Raw genomic sequence first — 25,597 nt, 5'->3', positions numbered from 1 at the left:
CATATGTATTTCTGACATAACCACATCTTCATTGATTAAACCAACGCCTCAGGCCGCTATTGTCCACCTGGCCTGATGAAAATGTTCTCCACAGACAGCATGGCAGCTACAGGTAGCAGGAGGTCCTCACAGCCCAGGGAGGCAGCCTGGAGCAAGGCCCGGGTCAGCCCTGGGGGCAGGGGGAACTCTACCATCAGCTCACCAAGCCGGGTCACTTTACCTCTCCTACAGACAGGGGAGTGGGATATTGATAGAAGATAACAAGTGCTATTAAAGATTGAGTCATGATAGTCATGAAGAACTGCCAGTACTGTATGTGGTAGGTTCCCCTGTTATTGATGGTGAAAACAGCAGAGTTGTATCCCTATGTGGCTGTAGATGTATCTGGTGAAGATTAGTATAAACAATGACAGATGTACACGGATATACAGTATGTCTATATCTCTCACCTGTCGATGGCGTCACATTGGTAAAGCTGTTTCAATGCTTCTAGGATGAACCTCTCCTCTGGACGGTCCAGGTAAGGGAACCTTAGAGAGACACCAAGCAACAATGGCCTCAAATGACTTGTTGGATTGTATTGTATTATCAACAGTCTCAAAAACGAACACTGGTTTCTCTGAGCACTTGAGAAAGTGGAGCTGTACCTACTTGATGACATCATGAACTCCCAGGCACTTGAGTGTGAGGATGACAGCGGTGAGACTGGTCCTCTGGATCTCTGGAACTGTGTACTCCGGCATGCACTTCTCCCAGAACGCCGGACTGTAGATCCGGAAGCACTTCCCGGCGGAGGTTCTCCCTGCCCGGCCCGCTCTCTGCAGGGCCTCGCTCCTACAACACCACACAACATTACAGTCCTGTTCATTAGGCATGAAACAAAAGGAAGCAGACTGAAACAGGGACTTCCTGGGACTTACTTTGAAATCGGAACCACTTCGAGGATGTCCATACCAACCCGTGAGTTGTGGTTGAGTTGCTTCACAAACCCACTGTCAACAATATACCTGCAGTGAACAAATGAGTCATGAAATTTGAGGCCTTGCCATTCTGTGGATAAATATTGCTCTATGCTGCTCTGATAAGCCTTATGGTGACTCACTTTACTCCATTGATGGTGAGGGACGTTGCTGCAATGTTGGTGGCCACCACACATTTCCTTATACCTGGAGGGGGAGGCTGGAAGATCTGCTTCTGCTGATCTGTGAGAAGGACACAAATCATTCATATTTTTAAAAAGGAGTTTAAATGAGTCATGACTTTATACTTTTGATTAAGCAAGCCAATGGCATGCTAAACTGTGTCCACTTGGGTGTGAAAGGAAACTCAATTTGTCTTTCTATGTGTGAATGTCACAGTGAGGGGTACTCGGACAGTGCACCAAACCCTACCAGTGGGCATAGATCCGTACAGGGGCAGGATCAGCAGCCCCTCCACTTTATGGTCCTGCACATCGTAACGGTAGTCTATGGATTCAGCCTTCTCATACAGCATGTCACAGGCCTTCTCAATCTCAGACTGTCCTGTTATAAACAGTTGTATTGCATTTTTTTAACCGTAATCAGTACATTCATATTCTGGAGATAATGTGTAGATTATCATTAGGTTACCTGTTAAAAACACAAGGATATCCCCAGCCATCTCACTGGTGTGCACATCCAATGCCACCTTGACAACCTGTCACAGACAAGAGGTTTGTTCATACTCAAAGTTTTCCCCCATATTTGTTTACAGACATTTTAGTAGAGACCATCTACATTGAGCAAAAAAAATATAATCAAATAAACAACTTTGCCTTTTGTGAACTAACACTCACAGCTTTACTTTTTTATTTTTTCTACAAGCAATGACTTCTCTGATAGCTACTTAATTGAAGAAAAATGTACTTACAATGACTAAGATATGTGGTTGTCCAACCTAGCTATCTTAAGATGAATGCACTAACTATATGCTGCTCTGGATAAGAGCGTCTGCTAAATGACTAAAATGTAAATGTAAAGCAAGGAGTATGCAGTATTAAATGGTGTTGATGGCAGAGTTTAAATTAGCTAAATCCTGAGGTGATACAATCACTGAATTTCATTATACTATACACTATACTAACAGTAGCCCTACGTCAGTATAAGCAAGCTCACTCCCTACCTCTTTAACATAAACAGAGCTCTCTGTATCTTTTGGTCCTATGGCACAGCTAAACTTGGAGGTGACGGGAAAGGTTCTTCCAGGGATGGTGAAGACAGGACAGCCTCCCAGGAACACAGAGAGCTTGTCTGTCTCCAGTGTGGCTGACATTACCACCACCTTCAGTGGGACAGAGCGACCCTTAGAGGCCTTATCTGGACTGGAGAGGGTCTGCTTCAACAGACCCAGCAAAATGTCCTGCAGTAAAGCACATAGTACACAACTGTTTAATCATTTGGGATTTGTTTTTCAGAAAAACAGCAGCCCCACCACTTGTTTTGGTATACGACTGAGGGATGGAGCTGGGGATATAATCAGATGACTGTTTTCAAGTAGTTGGCTCTATTACTGACAGTGTTAAGGCTCCTCTCATGGGCTTCATCCAAAATGACCACACTGTACTGAGACAGAACAGGGTCTGCCAGGATCTCTCTCAGCAGACAGCCATCCGTCATGTACTTCACCACCGTGTCCTGACAAAACACAAACCTCCTTTCAGGGACACACATTTGCTTATATACACTACAATCTAATTATCTTTACATTCAAGTGACAATATGTAGACCCCATAGAACACTTTCAAGGTGCCTAAAATATAAGCGTATCTAATAATTTATGTGAAGTATCAATTTAAGCAGACAACTAGGTAGGTGTCATGGAGCTCTCTCACCTGTGTCGTGCAGTCATCGAAGCGCACTTGGTATCCGACCTCCCTACCCAGACTGCAGTGCATCTCCTGTGATACCCTCTGGGCTACAGTGATGGCTGCTACTCTCCGAGGCTGGGTGATGCCAATCTTGCCATTGCCCCAAAATCCTACACAAGAAATACAACTTAACACCTACCCAAACCTTTCAGACCTCTCTATAAGGACAGCTCATACACGAAGGCTATAATAAAGGGTATAGAGCTTTCGAGTCAATTTTATATTCTGTAGACACAGGTCCCATGGTACAAACGTACCTGCTTGATGCAAGTACTGGGGAAGTTGAGTCGTTTTCCCACTGCCAGTCTCGCCAGTGACAACCAAGAATGAATTGTCTTTGACAGCCTGCTGAAGTGTGGCCTTGTGTTGATAGATCGGCAGGTTCTTTGATTCGTCTAAATCTCCCTTGGTATCCCACTTCGTCCTTTTCGACATGATGGACTCTATTGTTGTTCAACTACACGAAGGAGAATGATGACAAAAGCTGGTTCAAATAGCGTATATTACACGCATACAAAGAGTAAACACATAACTGCTCACTTATATAGAGTTGACTCTCCGACACAATATTCTAACTTTTAGGTCGTAAAGATTCTAAGTTACACACGTTTCCGTCAGCAAAACGACGAAACACAGCAACTTCCGGACGCAATGCATTCTGAGTTTTCATTGGTCCCTGTCGTTGGCAAATTACCCTGACGTTATATTTTAAGCCGCTTCCCCAAATCTGAAAAAGTATTCTTCTTCTTCTGTGGGTTTTATGGCGGACTCCAACCCCAAAAGGTGTATTGCCGCAACCAGCTGGACGGGTTGAAAAAAAAGGTAAAAATTAACCCAAATAAAAATAGTAAATTGACAAAAACAAAACTTACACTTCTTCCTTCTTTCAAATCTCCGTATGTGCCTTATCAGACTTTAGGGCCTGAGAGGGTGGTACAGCTTGTGAGAATTTTCCAAATAACTCTATATTTTCCTGGACCTTTTCTCCACTTTGGCAGTGCCATTAATCAACAAAGCCACAAAGTCCACCCTCTTAACCTTTAAAATTTCAGGGTCCTGCTGGTGAAAGGCAACCCCTGCAGCCTGCAGTGAAGGCTTATCCACCACCATGGACTCTTCAGGAGCACCATTCAAACTCAAACCTTTTAACAGCTGCTGCATATGAAATGCTCTGGACAGCCCTGACTTTGGCCACCACATTTTCTTTCACCCTTGTGGGGCATTCAAAAGACATGGCTTCACGGTTCTCACCACAATTGCAACATGTCACATTTTCATCACTTTATAACACATTATATTATATTTTCCACAACTTGGACATCTCGGTTTCTCCCTTCTGCAAACACTTGAAACATGACCAAAAACTTTACAGTGATCACACTGCATTGGTCTTGGAATAAGACTCTGTAGTTTATATACCCCAGCTACACTTGAGTAGGGAGAGACTTCTTGTCAAAAAACAAAATAACAGATAAACTATTCACTTTTTCACCATTCACCACAGGATTTATCCGATGTGCATCAATCACTCCGGGAATATTTTTCATCTCTTCAACATCGACTTCCCACGAAACGCCAGATATTACCCCCTTGAAGGGTGCACTGTTTCGAAGAGACACACACGACATGCTGATCACACCACTCGCGTCACGTTCGTTGCAAAATAAATGTACACATACATGTTATTCAATCATTGCGACAGTGAGCACCTGAGTGGCCATGCGTTAAAATAGAAGTTGGTTATATTTGTGACGATCAACACGTTGCAAGTCCTGCCTCTCAAATCTCCTCATTGGTTTTTAAGAGCATATGCCCACGTGGGTGATTGAAAGATGAACTGACGTCCACACTCCAGTCGGTTGTAGTAATGCACCGTAAAGTTGGTTGCCAACCCCCATATAAAGTCTAAAGAAGAAATAGAAGCCTGTGGGAAGGAGGAGAGATGACAGGAAATTAATTCCGTTTACTGTTTTATCTGTGAATTAATTGTCGGAGTAGAGGACCTTGTGCATTTCAGGTAAAATAACAACCCAATGTTTATATCCCAGGACAAATTAGCTAGCAACAGCAAGCTAGTTAACTAAATTGCCATAAATGTTTAATGATTTTCAACCTGTCCTCAAATGAATGTAATTGGTTCAGAGTTTGTTAAGATATTTCAACCTGCATGTCCTGATTGCTTCAACATGTGCACGAGCGCGTCTGGTTTGGTCAGCATGTCAGACTTATCAAATCGGATGAGACGCAACACAAGTTCCTTCTGATCCGCAGATGTACAAAAAAACAAATAAGCCCGCCTCTCGTGATTCTCACAGATTTCCTTTACCCATCACTCTCTCCACCAGTTTGGATAGCTCAAATGGATTATTCAAGATTGGTATTTCAATCAACTGCTCCTCATTAAGAAACCGTACTCCAACAAGATAGAAAAGGACATTCTCAGCACTATACATTACTCTGTTTTCCATACTTTTGGACAATACTCCAATTCTCCTTGATTCAACCGCCATTAGATTCACAATCCACTTCAGCGTCCGTTTCCGCCATCTTCCCCACCACCTCGTTCGGGACACACTTTTCGTCTGAAAAGTCACTGCAGAAGTATTGCTTAAATGCACAGTTTTCAACGATTACATTTAATAATATGCAAAAATTCATGAGAAAACGTAGAATTTGCATTAACATACAAGGGTTCGATTGCAACAATGAGCCAATTGTTTCAGTATTGATGAGGGCTGCCTTTTCCGAGCTAAATTGACCAAGAGGCATCTCCAACAACAACACATAAAACCTCACATAATTCTGGCCAAATATTCTGGCCAATTTCTCACAACCTGTGGCAAATGGGCTTTTTATGTGAGTGCTGATGCCCTCTGATAAGCAGTGCCCACTTTGTCAAAGGCAGGGGCGCAAAATATTTTGCTTGTCCATTCTCAGCACGCCTTTCCAGGTGCTGTTGGAAATAGCCTAACCTAAATACCCCAACCAGAAGCCATGGAATACAGGCAACATCCACACTGAGCTAAAGGGTAGAGCTGCCACTTTCAAGGAGCGGGACTCTGACCCGGAAGCTTATAAGAAAATCCTGTTATGCCCTCCGACGAACCATCAAACAGGCAAAGCGTCAATACAGGACTAAGATTGAATCGTACTACACTGGCTCCGACGCTTGTCGGATGTGGCAGGGCTTGCAAACTATTACAGACTACAAAGGGAAGCACTGCCACGAGCTGCCCAGTGACACGAACCTACCAGACGAGCTAAATTACTTCTATGCTCTCTTTGAGGCAAGTAACACTGAAAAATGCATGAGAGCACCAGCTGTTCCGGACGACTGTGTGATCACGCTCTCCGTAGCCGATGTGAGTAAGACCTTTAAACAGGTCAACATTCACAAGCCCTCTCATTCTAACATTATCCACCGTTGTTGCAACCCCTACTACCAGTCTGTTCAACCTTTCTTTCGTATCGTCCGAGATTCCTAAAGATTGGAAAGCTGCCGCGGTCATCCCCCTCTTCAAAGGGGGTGACACTCTAGACCCAAACTGTTATAGACCTATATCCATCCTGCCCTGTCTTTCTAAAGTCTTCAAAAGCCAAGTTAATAAACAGATCACTGACCATTTTGAATTCCACCGTGCCTTCTCCGATGTGCAATCCGGTTTCCGAGCTGGTCACGGGTGCACCTCAGCCACGCTAAAGGCACTAAACGATATCATAACCGCCATTGATAAAAGATTGTACTGTGCAGCCATCTTCATCGACCTGGCCAAGGCTTTCGACTCTGTCAATCACCGCATTCTTATCGGCAGACTCAACAGCCTTGGTTTCTCAAATGACTGCCTCGTCTGGTCCACCAACTACTTTTCAGACAGGGTTCAGTGTGTCAAATCGGAGGGCCTGTTGTCCGGACCTCTGGCAGTCTCTACAGGTCGCAGTGGAGGGTGGTATATGGGGCTTTGGTGACAAAACGAATGGTACTGTGATAGACTGCATCCAGTTTGCTGAGTAGAGTAATGGAGACTATTTTGTAAATGACATCGCTGAAGTTGAGGATCAGTAGGAGAGTCAGTTTTACTAGGGTATGTTTGGCAGCGTGAGTGAAGGAGGCTTTGTTGCAAAATAGAAAGCCTATTCTAGATATAATTTTGGATTAGAAATGTTTAATATGAGTCTGGAAGGAGAGTTTACAGTCTAGCCAGACACCTAGGTATTTGTAGATGTCCACATATTCTAAGTCAGAATCGTCCAGCAGTGATGCTAGTCAGGCGGGTGGGTGCGGGCAGTGAACGGTTGAAAAGCATGCATTTAGTTTTACTAGCGTTTAAGAGCAGGTGGAGGCCACGGAAGGAGTGTTGTATGGCATTGAAGCTTGTTTGGAGGTTTGTTAACACAGTGTCCAAAGAAGCTCCAGATGTATACAGAATGGTGTCGTCTGCGTAGAGGTGGATCTGGGAATCACCCACAGCAAGAGCGACATCATTGATATATACAGAGAAAAGAATCGCCCGAGAATTGAACCCTGAGGCACTCCCAGAGGTCCGGACAACAGGCCCTCCGATTTGACACACTGAATTCTATCTGAGAAGTAGTTGGTGAACCAGGCGAGGCAGTCATTTGAGAAACCAAGGCTATTGAGTCTAAGAATGCGGTGATTGACAGAGTCGAAAGCTTTGGCCAGGTCGATGAAGACGGCTGCACAGTACTGTCTTTTATTGATGGCGGTTATGATATAGTTTAGGACCTTGACTTTCAAAGATTTTAGAAAGGCAGGGCAGGATGGATATGGGTCTATAACAGTTTGGTTCTAGAGTGTCTCCCCCTTTGAAGAGGGGGATGACGGCGGCAGATTTCTAATCTTTGGGGATCTCAGACGATACGAAAGAGAGGTTGAATAGGCTAGTAGTAGGGGTTGCAACAATTTCTGCAGATAATTTTAGAAAGAGAGGGTCCAGATTGTCTAGCCCAGCTGCTTCGTAGGGATCCAGATTTTGCAGCTCTTTCAGAACATCAGCTGTCTGGATTTGGGTGAAGGAGAAGCGGGTGGGACTTGGGCAAGTTTCTGCGGGGGGTCCAGAGCTGCTGGCCGGGGTAGGGGTAGCCAGGTGGAAAGCATGGCCAGCTGTAGAAAATGCTTATTGAAATTATCAAGTATCATAGATTTATCGGTGGTGACAGTGTTTCCTAGCCTCAGTGCAGTGGGCAGCTGGAAGGAGGTGCTCTTATTCTCCATGGACTTTACAGTGTCCCAAACATTTTTGAAATTAGTGCTACATGATGCAAATTTCTGTTTGAAAAAGCTAGCCTCGATGCTAATGCAGTACGCCACAGGATGTTTTTGTGCAAATAAATGAACAGTTTCACCCCATTGTCATGATCAGTGGTTTCAAGTTTGCATCCGTCAATGTTTGACAAGCTGATCATAGTGAATAATAAAATACTTCCACATTTTTACTGCTGTGTAAACACATTGCAAATAGCCTTGCGATTACTCCTGATAAAGTTGGGGAGCTGATATTCAGAGCTTAAATATCCAAATCGTTTAATCAAAGGAATCAGGACTAATAAAGCCAATGCAATGGCCTGTTTTACAAATGGTGGGCCTACCACATGGATGGGAATTCATCAAATTCTATTGCGGCGACATGGTAGGCTACACCCCAGTAGTCAAGAGACGACAACTTTTGGACGTAGTTTCTTGGTGTTTTACAAATAGTAGGCTTACCACATAGATGGGCATTCATACAATTTTATTTAAGGCAACATTGCAGGCTACACCTCAGTAAGTATGCACTGACACTGACGCCTTTTGGATGTCTTTTTTTGGTTCAGATTTTGTGCCTTGATTTCAAAGTCCACAGACATAGATTTTTGGTCTGGTCCGGATCAAGTCTGAACCAATCATAGGCGCCTTTGTTTGGTTCAGATTATGTCATGTCTGGACCAGCTTTGACTTGGCCCAAAGAAAGATTTAAATTTAAATATTTAATTTTCAACTTTCATTCAGAACCAAAATTAGCCTGATTTCAACATCCGGAAAATAAGCAATTTCAACTTTCTTTCAGAACTGAACAGTTACCTTATTTCACCTTCTGGAAAATACCTATTTTTTAATGTTTGAAAAATATGCGTTTTAAACTTCCTGGAAAATGTGTAGTTTAAACATACATAACATACTTTTCACCTTCCATTCAGAACCTAAATTGAACCTAACTTCAACATCTGGAAAATATGTATTTTACACATCTTTTCAACATGATTTTGTTTACTGGGACTATTCTAGTTTTGCAGGGACAGCAATTTTTGTTCAGAATCATGGACAGCTCTTGGTAGCTCCTCTGCACCTGCATTGGAAGCATGGGGGAGCTCCCTAGTCTCAAGCACTACAAACTACAAACATAAATCAATCAATTAAACGAGAGCAACTGTGTCCCAAATTATTCACACCTGAAGGATGACAGGTCCACCAGAGACAATGGTGTGCTGCAGATCACTCTTCCTTTGTTGTTCTCTCAGCACTCCTATTTGCCTCCTCCCTATTATTTTTTATTTAACCTTTATTAAATTAGGCAAGTCAGTTAAGAACAAATTCTTATTTACAATGACGGCCTACACCGGCCAACCCTGGGCCAATTTTGCGCCACCCTATGGGACTCCCAATCACGGCCGGTTGTGATACAGCCTGGATTCAAACCAGTGTGTCTGTAGTGATGCTTCTAGCACTGAGATGCAGTGCCTTAGGACGCTGCGCCACTCTAGGGAGAATAGACTTGGGACTTATTGATAACACATGTATCCAGAGAATGGGACCTATTCCAAAGCAAAGTAAACACTTTACTTCGCTTTGATGATAAGTCAAGAAATCAATCAAATTCCTTTATAAAGCCCTTCTCAGCTGATGTCACAAAATGCTGTACAGAAACACAGCCTAAAACCCCAAACAGCAACCAATGCAGGTGTAGAAGCACAGTGGCTAGGAAAAACTCCCTAGAAAGGCCAGAACCTAGGAAGAAAACAAGAGCAGAACCAGGCTATGAGGGCTGGCCAGTCCTCTTCTGGCTGTGCTGGATGGCGATTATAACAGAACGTGGCCAAGATGTTCAAATGTTCATAGATGACCAGCAGGGTCAAATAATAATAATCACAGTGGTTGTCGAAGGGTGCAACAGGTGGGCACCTCAGGAGTAAATGTCAGTTGGTTTTTCATATCCAACCATTCAGAATATCTCTACCTCTCCTGCTGTCTCTAGAGAGTTGAAAACAGCAGGTCTGGGACAGGTAGCGCATCCGGTGAACATGTCAGGGTTCCATAGCCGCAGGCAGAACAGGTGAAACTGGAGCAGCAGCAGGGCCAGGTGGACTGGGGACAGCAAGGAGTCATCAGGCCAGGTAGTCCTGAGGCATGGTCCTAGGGCTCAGGTCCTCAGAGAGAGAGAAAGAACGAGAGATAAAGAAAGAAAGAGAGAAAAAGAAAGAGAGAATTAGAGAGAGCATACTTAAACTCACACAGGACACCGAATAAGACAGGATAAATACTCCAGATATAACAGACTGACCCTAGCCCCCGACACATAAACTACTGCAGCATAAATACTGGAGGCTGAGACAGGAGGGGTCGGGAGACACTGTGGCCTCATCCGACGATACCCCCGGACAGGGCCAAACAGGCAGGATATAACCCCACCCACTTTGCCAAAGCACAGCCCCACACCACTAGAGGAATATCTTCAACCACCAACTTACCATCCTGAGACAAGGCCGAGTATAGCCCACGAAGATTTCCGCCATGGCACAACCCAAGGGGGGGTGCCAACCCGGACAGGAAGATCACGTCAGTGACTCAACCCACTCAAGTGACGCATCCCTCCTAGGGACGGCATGGAAGAGCACCAGTAAGCCAGTGACTCAGCCCCAGTAACAGGGTTTGAGGCAGAGAATCCCAGTGGAGAGAGGGGAACCGGCCAGGCAGAGACAGCAAGGGCTTTTCGTTGCTCCAGTGCCTTTCCGTTCACCTTCACACTCCTGGGCAAGACTACACTCAATAATAGGACCTACTTAAACTTACTTCTGTTACAGAGCGTTGAGCCGCTGGATCTTCTACAGGGGCGGCAGGGTAGCCTAGTGGTTAGAGCGTTGGATTAGTAACCGGAAGGTTGCAAGTTCAAACCCCCGAGCTGACAAGGTACAAATCTGTCGTTCTGCCCCTAAACAGGCCTGTTCCTAGGCCGTCATTGAAAATAAGAATTTGTTCTTAACTGACTTGCCAGGTGAAATAAAAATACATTTGTATCACAATGGAAGTCTACCCATGTATTTCTGTGTAAATATACCGTTTTTTTGGAAAGTAATAAATATATAGATATTTTTAAAAGCATTCATGATTTGCCTTAATGTAATATACTAATTATTACTCTTGTTAAAAATATGAAATTGTATTACATTTGGTGAAGAGCACGCGTAGCACATTCATCTCCTGCACATCTATCACTCCAGTGTTTTATTGCTATATTGTTACTTCACCACCATGGCCTATTTATTGCCTTACCTCCCTTATCTTACCTCATTTGCACACACTGTATATACTTTTCTACTGTATTATTGACTGTGTGTTTGTTTATTCCCTGTGTAACTCTGTTGTATGTGTCAAAATGCTTTGCTTCGCAGGTCGCAGTTATAAATGAGAACTTGTTCTCAATTAGCCTACCTGGTTAAATAAAGGTGGAAAAAAGAGCACATTATGACTTGTTTAGAACTCGAAACTCAAAGTTAAAGACTTGAGACTTGACTTGATACTTGATGGTCTTGACTTGGGACCTGAGTGCTAAGACTTGAGACTTACTTGTGACTTGTAAAACAATGACTTGGTCCCACCTCTGCTGTTCAATGCATAGCTGCAGTGGAAGGTCATTCTTAGAAAGGGAGAAATTACATGCAAACATACAGGTGTAACACCATTATATCTTCCACACTATAAATTACCATCTGGATCACTGTGATTCTTAACTAAATCGGGTATCTCGAAATATAGATCCTTGACTATTATGCAGAAGTTGATCTGCCTCAACGTTCACCCAATAGACCATTTTACAAATACAAAATGTCAGAAGATAAGCTAAATCAAAAAGGGTACTTTTGAGATATAAATATTTTAAATGTTGAATAAATTAATGGAAAACATTGTATTTCAGAATCTATACATACTCTATATTTGAGCACACAATAAGGTGTATAATGACAGCAAGATGTTGTCTGTATCATGTACGGTTCACAGATCATGGGGTCTTACATGAGGCATGTCTAGGTCTAAAAAGGGCCTAAAATTGCCACTTTCATCATGAGTTTCTAAAAAATGCTTTGTGTGATACAAATGTAAGAAGCATGTCAAACATTTCTCACAATTAAGTTTCTATATGAGAATGGCCAGAACAAGCTGAGATACCAAAAACATTTTCCATCAACAATCTGAAAGGAGGCCCAAGGAAAAAAATCTATTTGACATGATAGGGAAATAGATCTGATAGAGAAATAGACCATCTAAATGGTACACACCTCTGTGATTGAACGCCACAGTAGGTGAATTGAAAGAGGAAGGTAACAGAGTGATTTTGGGCTAGCCATTCTGGCTGAGGTTGGAGGGGATCTGGACTGTGTCCAGGTTCAGAGGGGGGGGGGGGGGGGGGGGGGGGCATTCTGGAAAATGATGATGATGAACCTGAGTCTCAGTGCCCAAGAGAACTTCTCGATGGTGGATTGTCAACTTTGCTGATTTCCTCTGAAGGGAATGTTTACAGACTGTTGATAACTGATATAATTGATAACTGTAACGTTCTTTGCTTCACGGAAACGTGGCTCACTGGAGAGACGCTATCCGAGGCGGTGCAGCCAACGGGTTTCTCCACGCATCGCGCAGACAGAAACAAACATCTTTCTGGTAAGAAGAGGGGCGGGGGCGTATGCCTTATGGCTAACGTGACATGGTGTGAGATGTGATGAAAGAAACATACAGGAACTCAAATCCTTCTGTTCACCTGATTTAGAATTCCTCACAATCAAATGTAGACCGCATTATCTACCAAGAGAATTCTCTTCGATTATAATAACAGCCGTATATATCCCCCCCCCAAGCAGACACATCGATGGCTCTGAATGAACTTTATTTGACTCTTTGCAAACTGGAAACCATTTATCCGGAGGCTGCATTCATTGTAGCTGGGGATTTTAACAAAGCTAATCTGAAAACAAGACTCCCTAAATTTTATCAGCATATCGATTGCGCAACCAGGGGTGGAAAGACCTTGGATCATTGTTACTCTAACTTCCGCGACGCATATAAGGCCCTGCCCCGCCCCCCTTTCGGAAAAGCTGACCACAACTCCATTTTGTTGATCCCTGCCTACAGACAGAAACTAAAACAAGAGGCTCCCACGCTGAGGTCTGTCCAACGCTGGTCCGACCAAGCTGACTCCACACTCCAAGACTGCTTCCATCACGTGGACTGGGACATGTTTCGTATTGCGTCAGACAACAACATTGACGAATACGCTGATTCGGTGTGCGAGTTCATTAGAACGTGCGGTGAAGATGTCGTTCCCATAGCAACGATTAAAACATTCCCTAACCAGAAACCGTGGATTGATGGCAGCATTCGAGTGAAACTGAAAGCGCGAACCACTGCTTTTAATCAGGGCAAGGTGTCTGGTAACATGACCGAATACAAACAGTGCAGCTATTCCCTCCGCAAGGCTATCAAACAAGCTAAGCGTCAGTACAGAGACAAAGTAGAATCTCAATTCAACGGCTCAGACACAAGAGGCATGTGGCAGGGTCTACAGTCAATCACGGACTACAGGAAGAAATCCAGCCCAGTCACGGACCAGGATGTCCTGCTCCCAGGCAGACTAAATAACTTTTTTGCCACTGACACGGCCTGCAACGAAAACATGCGGTCTCTCCTTCACTGCAGCCGAGGTGAGTAAGACATTTAAACGTGTTAACCGTCGCAAGGCTGCAGGCCCAGACGGCATCCCCAGCCGCGCCCTCAGAGCATGCGCAGACCAGCTGGCCGGTGTGTTTACGGACATATTCAATCAATCCCTATACCAGTCTGCTGTTCCCACATGCTTCAAGAGGGCCACCATTGTTCCTGTTCCCAAGAAAGCTAAGGTAACTGAGCTAAACGACTACCGCCCGGTAGCACTCACTTCCGTCATCATGAAGTGCTTTGAGAGACTAGTCAAGGACCATATCACCTCCACCCTACCTGACACCCTAGACCCACTCCAATTTGTTTACCGCCCAAATAGGTCCACAGACGATGCAATCTCAACCACACTGCACACTGCCCTAACCCATCTGGACAAGAGGAATACCTATGTGAGAATGCTGTTCATCGACTACAGCTCGCCATTCAACACCATAGTACCCTCCAAGCTCGTCATCAAGCTCGAGACCCTGGGTCTCGACCCTGCCCTGTGCAACTGGGTACTGGACTTCCTGACGGGCCGCCCCCAGGTGGTGAGGGTAGGCAACAACATCTCCTTCCCGCTGATCCTCAACACTGGGGCCCCACAAGGGTGCGTTCTGAGCCCTCTCCTGTACTCCCTGTTCACCCACGACTGCGTGGCCACGCACGCCTCCAACTCAATCATCAAGTTTGCGGACGACACAACAGTGGTAGGCTTGATTACCAACAACGACGAGACGGCCTACAGGGAGGAGGTGAGGGCCCTCAGAGTGTGGTGTCAGGAAAATAACCTCACACTCAACGTCAACAAAACTAAGGAGATGATTGTGGACTTCAGGAAACAGCAGAGGGAACACCCCCCTATCCACATCGATGGAACAGTAGTGGAGAGGGTAGCAAGTTTTAAGTTCCTCGGCATACACATCACAGACAAACTGAATTGGTCCACTCACACAGACAGCATTGTGAAGAAGGCGCAGCAGCGCCTCTTCAACCTCAGGAGGCTGAAGAAATTTGGCTTGTCACCAAAAGCACTCACAAACTTCTACAGATGCACAATCGAGAGCATCCTGTCGGGCTGTATCACCGCCTGGTACGGCAACTGCTCCGCCCTCAACCATAAGGCTCTCCAGAGGGTAGTGAGGTCTGCACAACGCATCACCGGGGGCAAACTACCTGCCCTCCAGGACACCTACACCACCCGATGTCACAGGAAGGCCATAAAGATCAGCAAGGACAACAACCACCCGAGCCACTGCCTGTTCACCCCGCTATCATCCAGAAGGCGAGGTCAGTACAGGTGCATCAAAGCTGGGACCGAGAGACTGAAAAACAGCTTCTATCTCAAGGCCATCAGACTGTTAAACAGCCACCACTAACATTGAGTGGCTGCTGCCAACACACTGACACTGACTCAACTCCAGCCACTTTAATAATGGGAATTGATGGGAAATGATGTAAATATATCACTAGCCACTTTAAACAATGCTACCTTATATAATGTTACTTACCCTACATTATTCATCTCATATGCATACGTATATACTGTACTCTATATCATCGACTGTATTCTTATGTAATACATGTATCACTAGCCACTTTAACTATGCCACTTTGTTTACATACTCATCTCATATGTATATACTGTACTCGATACCATCTACTGTATCTTGCCTATGCTGCTCTGTACCATCACTCATTCATATATCCTTATGTACATATTCTTTATCCCCTTACACTGTGTACAAGACAGTAGTTTTGGAATTGTTAGTTAGATTACTTGTTATTACTGCATTGTCGGAACTAGAAGCACAAGCATTTCGCTACACTCGCATTAACATCTGCTAACCATGTGTATGTGACAAATAAAATTTGATTTGATTTGATTGGATAATTTCACACTATAATGCTGCTGAATACATTCTTTCCACAATGCAACTTTTGTATTATATTACATTAAGGCAAATATTTTGTTAACTTTCAGGATGCCAGTTGGCATTTTAAAGATGAGAGGCAATCTCTTGGTGATCTCAACTTGGCCATCATCGACCATAGCCTTGATGACCACTGTCAATATCTCCCTGGCACATTAGAATAAAAGTGATGATAACGTCAGCCTTTAAGTGCTACAGCAAAAAAAAAAAAAAAAAAAAATGTAATATTAGCGGAAATAGTTAGCCTACTTAGTAGCTAACAGAAAAGACAAGGATCCGGTCTGTCTCTCACATGAGATAGTGGCACCGAACGATATCTAATGTGTTCTCAGTCAACTTACCTGGTAAAATAATGGATAAATAAATAAAATAATTGGGGCTAAATGAGGCTGGTGAGTAATCAAGGGGCTGATTGCTCACCAGCCATACAAGGCCCATAAAGCTGCCAGGAGGGCAGCACACGGGAGAGTTGGAGGTAGTGAGAGGTTGCTCCCGGACAGATGTCCTCACGGTCTGCTAGACCCGAGCAGCTTGGTGGTCTACTCCAGAGCCCAGAAGGCGGTAACCCGGAAGAGGTTTCCTGGAGGAGACCGGTTTCTTTTATTTTTATTTGTTTTAATTAAACACTCTTGAAACTGAGGTATCACACTTGTGTCCGTGCCTTATCTGTGTGAACGTCTTGATCAAACCCCCTGGTCTGCCACATTACATTGGACATACAGTAATGTTGAATGGAAACTGGATGAATGTCATTTGTCTTCGTAAACTGCAGTTCTATTCCCTACCTTTCAGACTGTCAGTGCGGTTGAATGTATGGATTATATCCCTCTAGCTCTGTGCAGGTTAGGGTAATAATAACGAAGAATCATTACATCAACAGAAGAGTACCTCTTCATCTCTGATGGTCAGCAAACAATGGGCCTGGGTGACCATCCACTGGTAGGGTGACACAGCTGGGGGTTATTAGCGTTAATTGTCTTGATTAGAGACTTTTCTGATTCACATTGGATAATACAATGCACGAAAGAATCATAAACCAATTTAAAAATGATTTAACTTTATTTCATATTTGTTTAACTTTCAAGACAATGTAATGTACTTTATTTACAAAACAAATGAAATACAACCTAAACAAAATTGAGACCAAGGAGTTGAGACCCAGTATCCTCTTCATCCCCGTCTATAGTTTGTGGAGTTGGACTACACTGTTATAGATTGGGTTTTCATATTCACATTCTGGGAGAGAGAGGTCTTAATATAAATGATTATGATTATACAGTATGTTGTGTGTGTAAAAAAAAAAAGCAACTTACGCTCTTTGGGTTTCTTTCTCCAAAAGCTTCCTGCAATGAGGAGACAATGCTTTAATAACAAAATGCTAGAGTGCATATCGATTTGTTTCAGAGATTTTCTGTAAAGCATAGTGTGTAGGACACCTCTTTGGCAGTTGTCCATTTGGGATCTGCCATCCTGGTTGGTCTTTGCTTCGTTTGCTCTTTGGTGGTTGTCCATCTGAACTCTGGTTTGCTGGTTGATCTCGGCTTGGTTTGCTGTCAGAGTTCTCGACAAGTCAATGTAATTCATAAAAGGATCACCGCAAGCCTATACTGTAAATGGATCATTACAAAGTTCTGACTTTACCATAGTAACGCTGTCCGAGACTTGATTGGCGCAATCTGCTCATGAGTTCTGGGGAAGGAAAGTCCATAAAGTTTAGTTACTTCTGAATTCAACATGCATACCAAGCGGGGATGAAAATATTGGTATCATTGAACAAGGGATAATGGTTATAGAATGTCTATGGTATGTTACAAATAGCTCACCTCCATGAAACCCCTGTCTTCTGTTCTCACTCGAATCTCTCAATTTATTTTTGTATCTAACTGGTTCGTGCTGGTTTCTTTGTGCTTCATGTTGAATTCTGGTTGGATCATGCTGAATTCTGGTTGGATCATGCTGAATTGTGGTGGGATCATGCTGAAATCTGGACAGATCGTGCTGAATTGTGGTGGGATCATGCTGAAATCTGGACAGATCGTGCTGAATTGTGGTGGGATCATGCTGAATTGCGGTGGGATCATGCTGAATTCTGGTTGGATCGTACTGAATTGTGGTCGGATCATGCTGAATTGTGGTCGGATCATGGTGAATTCTGGTCGGATCATGCTGCATTCTGGTTGGATCATGTTCATTGTTTTCTATTGAACGGTGGGAAGTAGAAAAGAAAACAACTTTACAATTCCATTCCAGTGCATTGAAAGAAAATGGGAAATCTAGAAGCGTAAACTTACCATAGATCGGTCGCTCATTGCCGACTCCTAAATTAAAACAAAAACCAGATGTGAGCATCAGTCTGCAAATGCAAAATGACTTTGTACTGTGGTCTTGTTTAGTAAATATAGAGTGATTCTGTAATGTTGAATAATCTTAACCACATAGACATAATAAAACACTGTGTGTGTGTGTGTGTTTGTGCACGTGCATGCGTGTGTGTGTGTGTTTGAGTGTGAGCACATGCTGTTTTAGCCTATGTGTGTACGTCTTTTACCTCTCTCCTGTACCACGTCTCTCCCGACATTGTCACTACATGCAACATCCTCAGGAGGTGCACTGGATCCTGTGATATTATACAGAATTCTACACTAATTTCATGTTTCAATCAGATTTGAAAGTGGTGCTCAAATGCCACAGCAGTAATACATTCTCTTTCTCAAAAAATGTAAATTAACATTGAGGATTAGAACAAGAGCATAGAGGCCCAACCTGCACAGATATGGGTGTTGATATAGTCTGGTGTTCTTTCAGTAGAAACTCCTAAAACAAGAAAGGGCACTTCTATAAGATTAGCACTTTTTCAAGGGGTAATGTATATTTTGGAAGTACAAGTACATCACATTTCACAAACATATTAGGCTACTTTGAAATGTTCTACCACTGCATCCCTGCAGTTCCTCTTTCTAAAGCGCATACTGGGTGGCATTAAGACATGCCTACTGTTTAAACTGTGCAATGTGCATATTTTCAGTGGGATATGTAGCTACTTAACTGACATGGAAGCTGCTTGCAAAGTTGCACAATCAACATAATAACATTTACATCCGAAAGAAAGGGTGCTGCTTAATGCTCATAGGAAGGTTTGGATTAGCCCAAATAACTGTTGCTGTGCTCAATGAAGCATACTGTATACTGTGCATGCCGTGCTAGCTGCTTCATCCATATCATTCCAATGCAGAAGTAAAACTGAGTGAGTCAGATGGAACATGGGGGTGCTCACGTGTCCATTTTACCCAGCAGAAACAGCCACTTAGGAGCACTAGGAGGATGGCCAAACTGCCGACGCTGAAAAACAACACGATGTGTGAACCTAGACGAGTAAAGAGGAAGAGGTGGTTTTATTCACGTGTATCTTACAGGAAACAATAAGCGAGAAAGCTGCTGAGTCTAAACCGACCAGAAATGTGTTTGCCTTTACAGAAAGTAACCCTGGAAGGAAAAACCGACCACATGCTTGACTTTTTCCACGTTTGGTTACGTTACAGCCGTATTCTAAAATGGATTAAAAAAAATGTTTAAACACCCCAGCAATCTACACACAATACCCCATAATGACAAAGAAAAAACTGATTTTGAGAAATTTTAGCTCATTTCTAAAATAATATAAACTGACATAGTTGTGGAAAAAGTACCCAATTGTCATACTTGAGTAAAAGTAATTAATAGGAAATGACTCAAGTAAAAGTGAAAGGCACCCAGTAAAATACTACTTGAGTATAAGTCCAAAAGTATTTGGTTTTAAATATACTTAATTATCAAAAGTAAATGTAATTGCAAAAATGTACTTAAGTATTAAAAGTATAAATCATTTCAAATTCCTTATATTAAGCAAACCAGATGGCAATTGTTCATGTTTTATAAATTTACAGATAGCCAGGGGGACACTCTAACACTCAGACATCACTCAGAAACAAAGCATTTGTGTTTAGTGAGTTGCCAGATCAAAGGTAGTAGAGATGACCAGGGATGTTATCTTGATAAGTGCATGAATTTGATGTTTTCTGTCCTGCTAAGCATTCAAAATGTAACGAGTATTTTTGGGTGTCAGGGAAAATGTACGGAGTAAAAAGTACTTTTTGTAAAAGTAAAAGTTGTAAAAAATATAAATGGTAAAGTTAAGTACAGATACCCCCAAAAACTACTTAAGTAGTACTTTAAAGTATTTTTACTTAAGCACTTTACACCACTGTTGAAATACATTATTTACATAAGTATTCAGACCCTGGCCAGAGTTCCTCTGTGGAGATGGGAGAATCTTCCAGAAGGACAACCATCTCTGCAGCACTTCACCAATCAGGCCTTTATGGTAGACTGGCCAGACAGAATCCACTCCTCAGTAAAAGACACATGACAGCCAGCTTGGAGTTTGCCAAAAGGCACCTAAAGACTCTCAGACCATGAGAAACTAGATTCTCTAGTTTGATGAAACCAAGATTCAACTCGTAGGAAGGGGAGAAACTCCCTAAATACAGGTGTGCCGAGGTTGTAGCGTCATACCCAAGAAGACCCGGGGCTGTAATTGCTGCCAAAAGTGCTTCAACAAAGTACTGAGTAAAGGGTCTGAATAGTTACAGTATGTAAATGTTATATTTCTGTTTTTCCTTTTTTTATAAATTAGCAAACATTTCTAAAAAACAGTTATTTCTTTGTCATTATGGGGTGATTTTAGAACAAGGTTGTAGCGTAACAAAATGTGGAAAAAGTCAAGGGGTCTGAATACTTTCCAAAAGCACTGTCCTGTATGAAACCTTCACCAATTATTTTGACTCATTACTGGTCACTTGAAAGGGTTCTATATCTTCAGATACAACAGTATAAGAGATTATTGTTCTAATGTAACAATAAAGTGACTTTCTCTTGATCCAAATATTCTGTTGAGGTTGCAAGAAGGAATCAAATCTACAACTCAGGTGTTGTTACAAGCACCATTCTCCAACCAACTGAGCCGTTGAAACAATATATTACTGTAGATACTAGCATAGTGTTACCTTCTTCAAGTTCCTCAACTTCCACTCGATGGCACTGGTCATGACTCTGCAGCTCACAACAGTAGGAGCCCAGGTCTGAGGCCTGAAGGGCATCAATTAGGATGGAGAAGTTCCCCAGACCTCCCTGATTGGGGAAAGCCTTCACTCTGCCCTGCCTGGGGTCCAGAAAGTCCACCTGATAATAATAAATTCATATTTTATTTATAAATTAATATATATTATTTGAAGAGGGTTTTTCATTACATGCAGAAATGACAAAGCTGCACATAAAAAATATGGTTAAAAAGGCTTTTAAAAGGCTAAAATCTCAAAACAAAAAAGAAGGCTAGTATTGTACATGCTACACAGACAACTGAAAGAGGCAACAACCTTCCCAGAGGACGTGATGTTGACCAGGCTGGCACCAGAACCAGAGCCCTGGTTCCACACCACCTAGCCATGGCCAGGGCTAATGCCCAGAGAGGTGGACCCAAAGCTGCATGACAGGAGCACCACAGAGCCTAGTGGAGCCTGGAGGGTGGATGTGTTACAGGATTCATGGCAATGTTTGTTACCTAGAGGATGAGTGTTGGGTTTGGACGGTTATCAGGCTCATAGATAAAATGTTGCAATGTAATGGTTAAAATACACAGCCATTTTTTGGTAAATTCTCAGCAGCATACACACATTTTCCTGATGTAAGTTAAAAATAGGGTTTAAAAAATTACACCATTTTTATCCTGATGCACAATACATTCACATGACAGGAAGCTTCTCTTAAATTTCTACTCTCCAACTCTACATTTATTCTCTCATAGCTCTACATAAAATGCTGTATCTATGTTATCATTATCTTAAGCACTTACCCATTGAAGCAAAAGAGGTATAACATAATACCATCCAAAAAAAACAGACTTCAGTTTTGACCAAGAGCATTTTCTGTATTTTAATGTATGGCAGTGAGCGGTACCTGAAATGTAAGTGAAAGTACCCAGCACATATATCCAGTAGCTACAAGTTAAAGGGCAAACCTCTACAACTAAGTTTGCGCACAGAGGCAATTGATTAGGTCACTTCCTGTTTGAGCAGCTGTGCCTTTTTCTATTCGTCCCCTTTCTTTTTATACATATCTGAAAATATTTAATATAGTGTTACATTTGAACTGGTTCTTGATTCATTTGATATATTATAACATGTTTAACAATGTTATTACATGTTATTTACATGTTATAACAATCTCAAGTACTTGGATTATGTGCATGTATACAGCAGGTCTTGTTTTTTCTCTCTCTGTGATTATAAACAACTATTAGACATATTCATGCACTAAAATAACCTGGTTTATGTGCCTGACACATATAGTTACTTTCGGTGCATAAATGCTTATTTTACTTATTTTACTTAACCCTAATACCATTTGCAACTGCAGCCAATGGAACAGAGTTCTGAGAAGTAGCACAAATGAGGTGAGATGAAGTAAGCAATCTTACTCAGAAGACCACAGTAGCTTCCTGGTAAAACACACTCTCTAACTAGGCCTCTGTCTGTTGGGTGAATGCAGTGGGGGGCAAAAACATATGTAGATTAACATTTGCGTCAAAGTATTTTTTTGTTTTAGCCCTCATGTTAACATGACTTTTGACAAGAAAGTAGAGGTTGTAATGAACACTACTCCAATATGAATCCGTGTGCTACACAATGTTGACTAAAAAAGGTAGACCAAATAAATGTGTACAAATTAATATTGTAAATACTGATCATGGAAATAAAAGAGGCAGAAATTATACTAAAATCAACCATGAGATTATGTTTATTACTATTTATTATAATCATTTTTTTCTGTTATTATGTGGGTCTTTGGGAGATTTTCAATTGATTCCTCCATCCGCCTCCTGCATGATAAGTGACACACAAGAGTATCTTCTCGGCTTCTAGCACGGAAGTGTTTTAAATCTGTCACACCCCCTTTGAATCAGCCTTTTGTTTTCTCGAAGGAGAGCATGCACACATTTAAAAACGATACGCTACTTATCCTTTTATCAATAACATGTCTTGCATACAACTAGTTCAATTGGTTTTCGCACTTTACACACTTATTTTGGGTTTCCACCCCTCTAAACGTAATTTGCCTAATGGCGCATGAGTGGAGAAGGAGAGTCTCATTTCAATCAAGCGCATTTGTTTCCACGTTTTCTCTCCTTGCCTCCACTCCTCGATTACCTTTGACCTTTTTCAAAAGCAGACAAGGAGAGGACAGAGGAGAGGATGCGAGAGTTGATCAAAACTGATTCAGATACTCTCTTTGTCACTATAGTTTTTGTAACTAAGGTATGTGTTCATCAACCACATCATCCACCGGGCCTGTTCACCCCGCTACCATCCAGAAGGTCAGTGCAGGTACATTAAAGCTGGGACCGAGAGACTGAAAAACAGCTTCTCTCTGAAGGCCATCAGACTGTTAAATAGCCATCACTAGCCGGCTACCACCCGGTTACTCAACCCTGCACCTAACATGCTGCTGCCCTATATACAGTTGAAGTCGGAAGTTTACATACACCTTAGCCAAATACGTTTAAACTCAGTTTTTCACAATTCCTGACATTTAATCCTAATAAAAATTCCCTGTCTTAGGTCAGTTAGGATCACCACTTTATTTTAAGAATGTGAAACGTCAGAATAATAGTAGAGAGAATGATTTAACACCTGCCTCTGATTGAGAACCACTCCAGACAACCACAGACTTTCCTAGACTACTCTACTATACCACAATCCCATAACCTACAAAAACCCCAAGACAAAACACACCACATAAATAACCCATGTCACACCCTGGGCTGACCAAAATAATACAGAAAACACAAAATACTAAGACCAGGGCGTGACAAGACGTTTACATACACTCAATTAGTATTTGGTAGCATTGCCTTAAAATTGTTTAACTTGGTTCAAACGTTTCGGGTAGCCTTCCACAAGCTTCCCACAATAAGTTGGGTGAATTTTGGCCCATTTCTCTTGACAGAGCTGGTGTAACTGAATCAGGTTTGTAGGCCTCCTTGCTCGCACACACTTTTTCAGTTCTGGCCACAAATCTTCTATGGGATTGAGGTTAGGGCTTTGTGATGGCCACTCTAATACCTTGACTTTGTTATCCTTAAGCCATTTGCCACAACTTTGGAAGTATGCTTGGGGTCATTGTCCATTTGAAGATCCCTTTGTGACCAAGCTTTAACTTCCTGACTGATGTCTTGAGATGTTGCTTCAATATATCCACATCATTTTCCTGCCTCATGATGCCATCTATTTTGTGAAGTGCACCAGTCCCTCCTGCAGCAAAGCACACCCACAACATGATGCTGCCACCCCCGTGCTTCACGGTTGGGATGGTGTTCTTTGGCTTGCAAGCCTCCCCTTTTCCCTCCAAACATAACGATAGTCATTATGGACAAACAGTTCTATTTTTGTTTCATCAGACCAGAGTACATTTCTCCAAAAGGTACAATCTTTGTCCCCATGTGCAGTTGCAAATTGTAGTCTGGCTTTTAAATGGCGGTTTTGGAGCAGTGGCTTCTTCCTTGCTGAGCGGCCTTTCAGGTTATGTCGATATAGGACTTTTTTTACTGTGGATATAGATGCTTTTGTACCTGTTTCCTCCAGCATCTTCACAAGGTCCTTTGCTGTTGTTCTGGGGTTGATTTGCACTTTTCGCACCAAAGTATGTTCATCTCTAGGAGACAGAGCGCGTCTGATTCCTGAGCGGTATGACGACCGCGTAGTCCCATGGTGTTTATACTTGCGTACTATTGTTTGTACAGATGAACGTGGTACCTTCAGGCGTTTGGAAATTGCTCCCAAGGATGAACCAGACTTGTGGAGGTCTACAATTTATTTTCTGAAGTCTTGGCCGATTTCTTTTGATATTCCCATGATGTCAAACAAAGAGACACTGATTTTGAAGGTAGGCCTTGAAATACATCCACAGGTACACCCCCAATTGACTCCAATTATGTCAATTAGACTGTCAGAAGCTTCTAAAGCCATGACATAATTTTCTGGAATTTTCCAAGCTGTCTAAAGGCACAGTCAACTTAGTGTATATAAACTTCTGACCCACTGGAATTGTGATACAGTGAATTTTAAGTGAAATAATCTATCTGTAAACAATTGTTGGAAAAATTACTTGTGCCATGCACAAAGTAGATGTCCTAACCGACTTGCCAAAACTATAGTTTGTTAACAAGAAATTTGTGGAGTGGTTGAAAAATGAGTTTTAATGACTCCAACCTAAGTGTATGTAAACTTCCGACTTCAACTGTATATCAAGACATAGATTTTTTCTGTACATTTATGAATCACAGGTTGGTAATGAAATCAAAATAGAAGAGATCAAGAATATTAACGCCAGTGAGAGTAACCTGTTCTTGGTTGGTGACAATAAAACCTTGGAGAGCATCCTCTCCAAGCTAGAGACCAGTATCATCAAAGGAATCTTTAACCTTTACATTGTGTCCCATTATCGTCATATACTGTATGTGTGCAATTTAATGTAGGAGGTTGAGTGTAGCCTAACACGGACAGGCTGTGAGGTGCATTTTACATGTTTGTGTCAAAATGTTTGTGTCACTCTGATTTATAAACCAGCATTGAAGCAGGGGGATGGCTTTCAATTTCAACTCGCAGAGGCTGGATTCAGCAATCACATTACACTTGATGTAAGTTGTTAGGTTTTCAACTTTGTTTTTTACACACTGGTTTTCTAGTTAAGGCCAGAGTCTGCAGTCTGGGGTGCCATGGT

General features: G+C 42.4%; 2 protein-coding genes across 4 annotated transcripts in view; both read right to left on the bottom strand.

Annotated features, from left to right (window-relative positions):
* Window positions 1–25,597, bottom strand: part of dhx40 (DEAH-box helicase 40) — a 39,928-nt gene that overhangs the window by 2,154 nt on the left and 12,177 nt on the right. The window contains exons 2-14 of one of the 3 annotated variants that reach the window (XM_090223573.1): window positions 10,953–11,005; window positions 10,120–10,754; window positions 3,145–3,344; window positions 2,852–2,997; window positions 2,535–2,654; window positions 2,143–2,379; window positions 1,611–1,677; window positions 1,392–1,523; window positions 1,103–1,202; window positions 921–1,007; window positions 652–834; window positions 450–530; window positions 68–225 (exon numbers count right to left, since the gene is read on the bottom strand). In XM_090223573.1, coding sequence (XP_090079699.1) covers window positions 68–225; window positions 450–530; window positions 652–834; window positions 921–1,007; window positions 1,103–1,202; window positions 1,392–1,523; window positions 1,611–1,677; window positions 2,143–2,379; window positions 2,535–2,654; window positions 2,852–2,997; window positions 3,145–3,322 — 1,489 coding nt within the window. In that variant the 5' untranslated portion in view covers window positions 3,323–3,344; window positions 10,120–10,754; window positions 10,953–11,005. Of the gene's footprint in view, window positions 1–67; window positions 226–449; window positions 531–651; window positions 835–920; window positions 1,008–1,102; window positions 1,203–1,391; window positions 1,524–1,610; window positions 1,678–2,142; window positions 2,380–2,534; window positions 2,655–2,851; window positions 2,998–3,144; window positions 3,345–3,494; window positions 3,557–10,119; window positions 10,755–10,952; window positions 11,006–25,597 lie in introns of those variants that run through there. The other 2 variants (XM_021587948.3, XM_021587947.3) reach the window with 2 other exon arrangements.
* LOC110507737 (uncharacterized) lies at window positions 16,825–21,365 on the bottom strand. The gene is made up of 10 exons (XM_090223460.1): window positions 21,357–21,365; window positions 20,827–21,001; window positions 19,059–19,148; window positions 18,548–18,598; window positions 18,333–18,401; window positions 18,076–18,102; window positions 17,608–17,982; window positions 17,426–17,473; window positions 17,221–17,334; window positions 16,825–17,127 (listed from the first exon to the last, which is right to left on the bottom strand). Exons 1-10 carry the CDS (start codon window positions 21,363–21,365, stop codon window positions 16,985–16,987), a joined length of 1,101 nt encoding a protein of 366 aa, XP_090079586.1. The 3' UTR covers window positions 16,825–16,984.

This window comes from Oncorhynchus mykiss, chromosome 27, assembly GCF_057628025.1.
Source record: "Oncorhynchus mykiss isolate SJ-2025 chromosome 27, ASM5762802v1, whole genome shotgun sequence".
In the NCBI taxonomy this organism is placed as follows: domain Eukaryota; kingdom Metazoa; phylum Chordata; class Actinopteri; order Salmoniformes; family Salmonidae; genus Oncorhynchus; species Oncorhynchus mykiss.
This window is presented reverse-complemented; position numbering and strand designations above follow the sequence as displayed.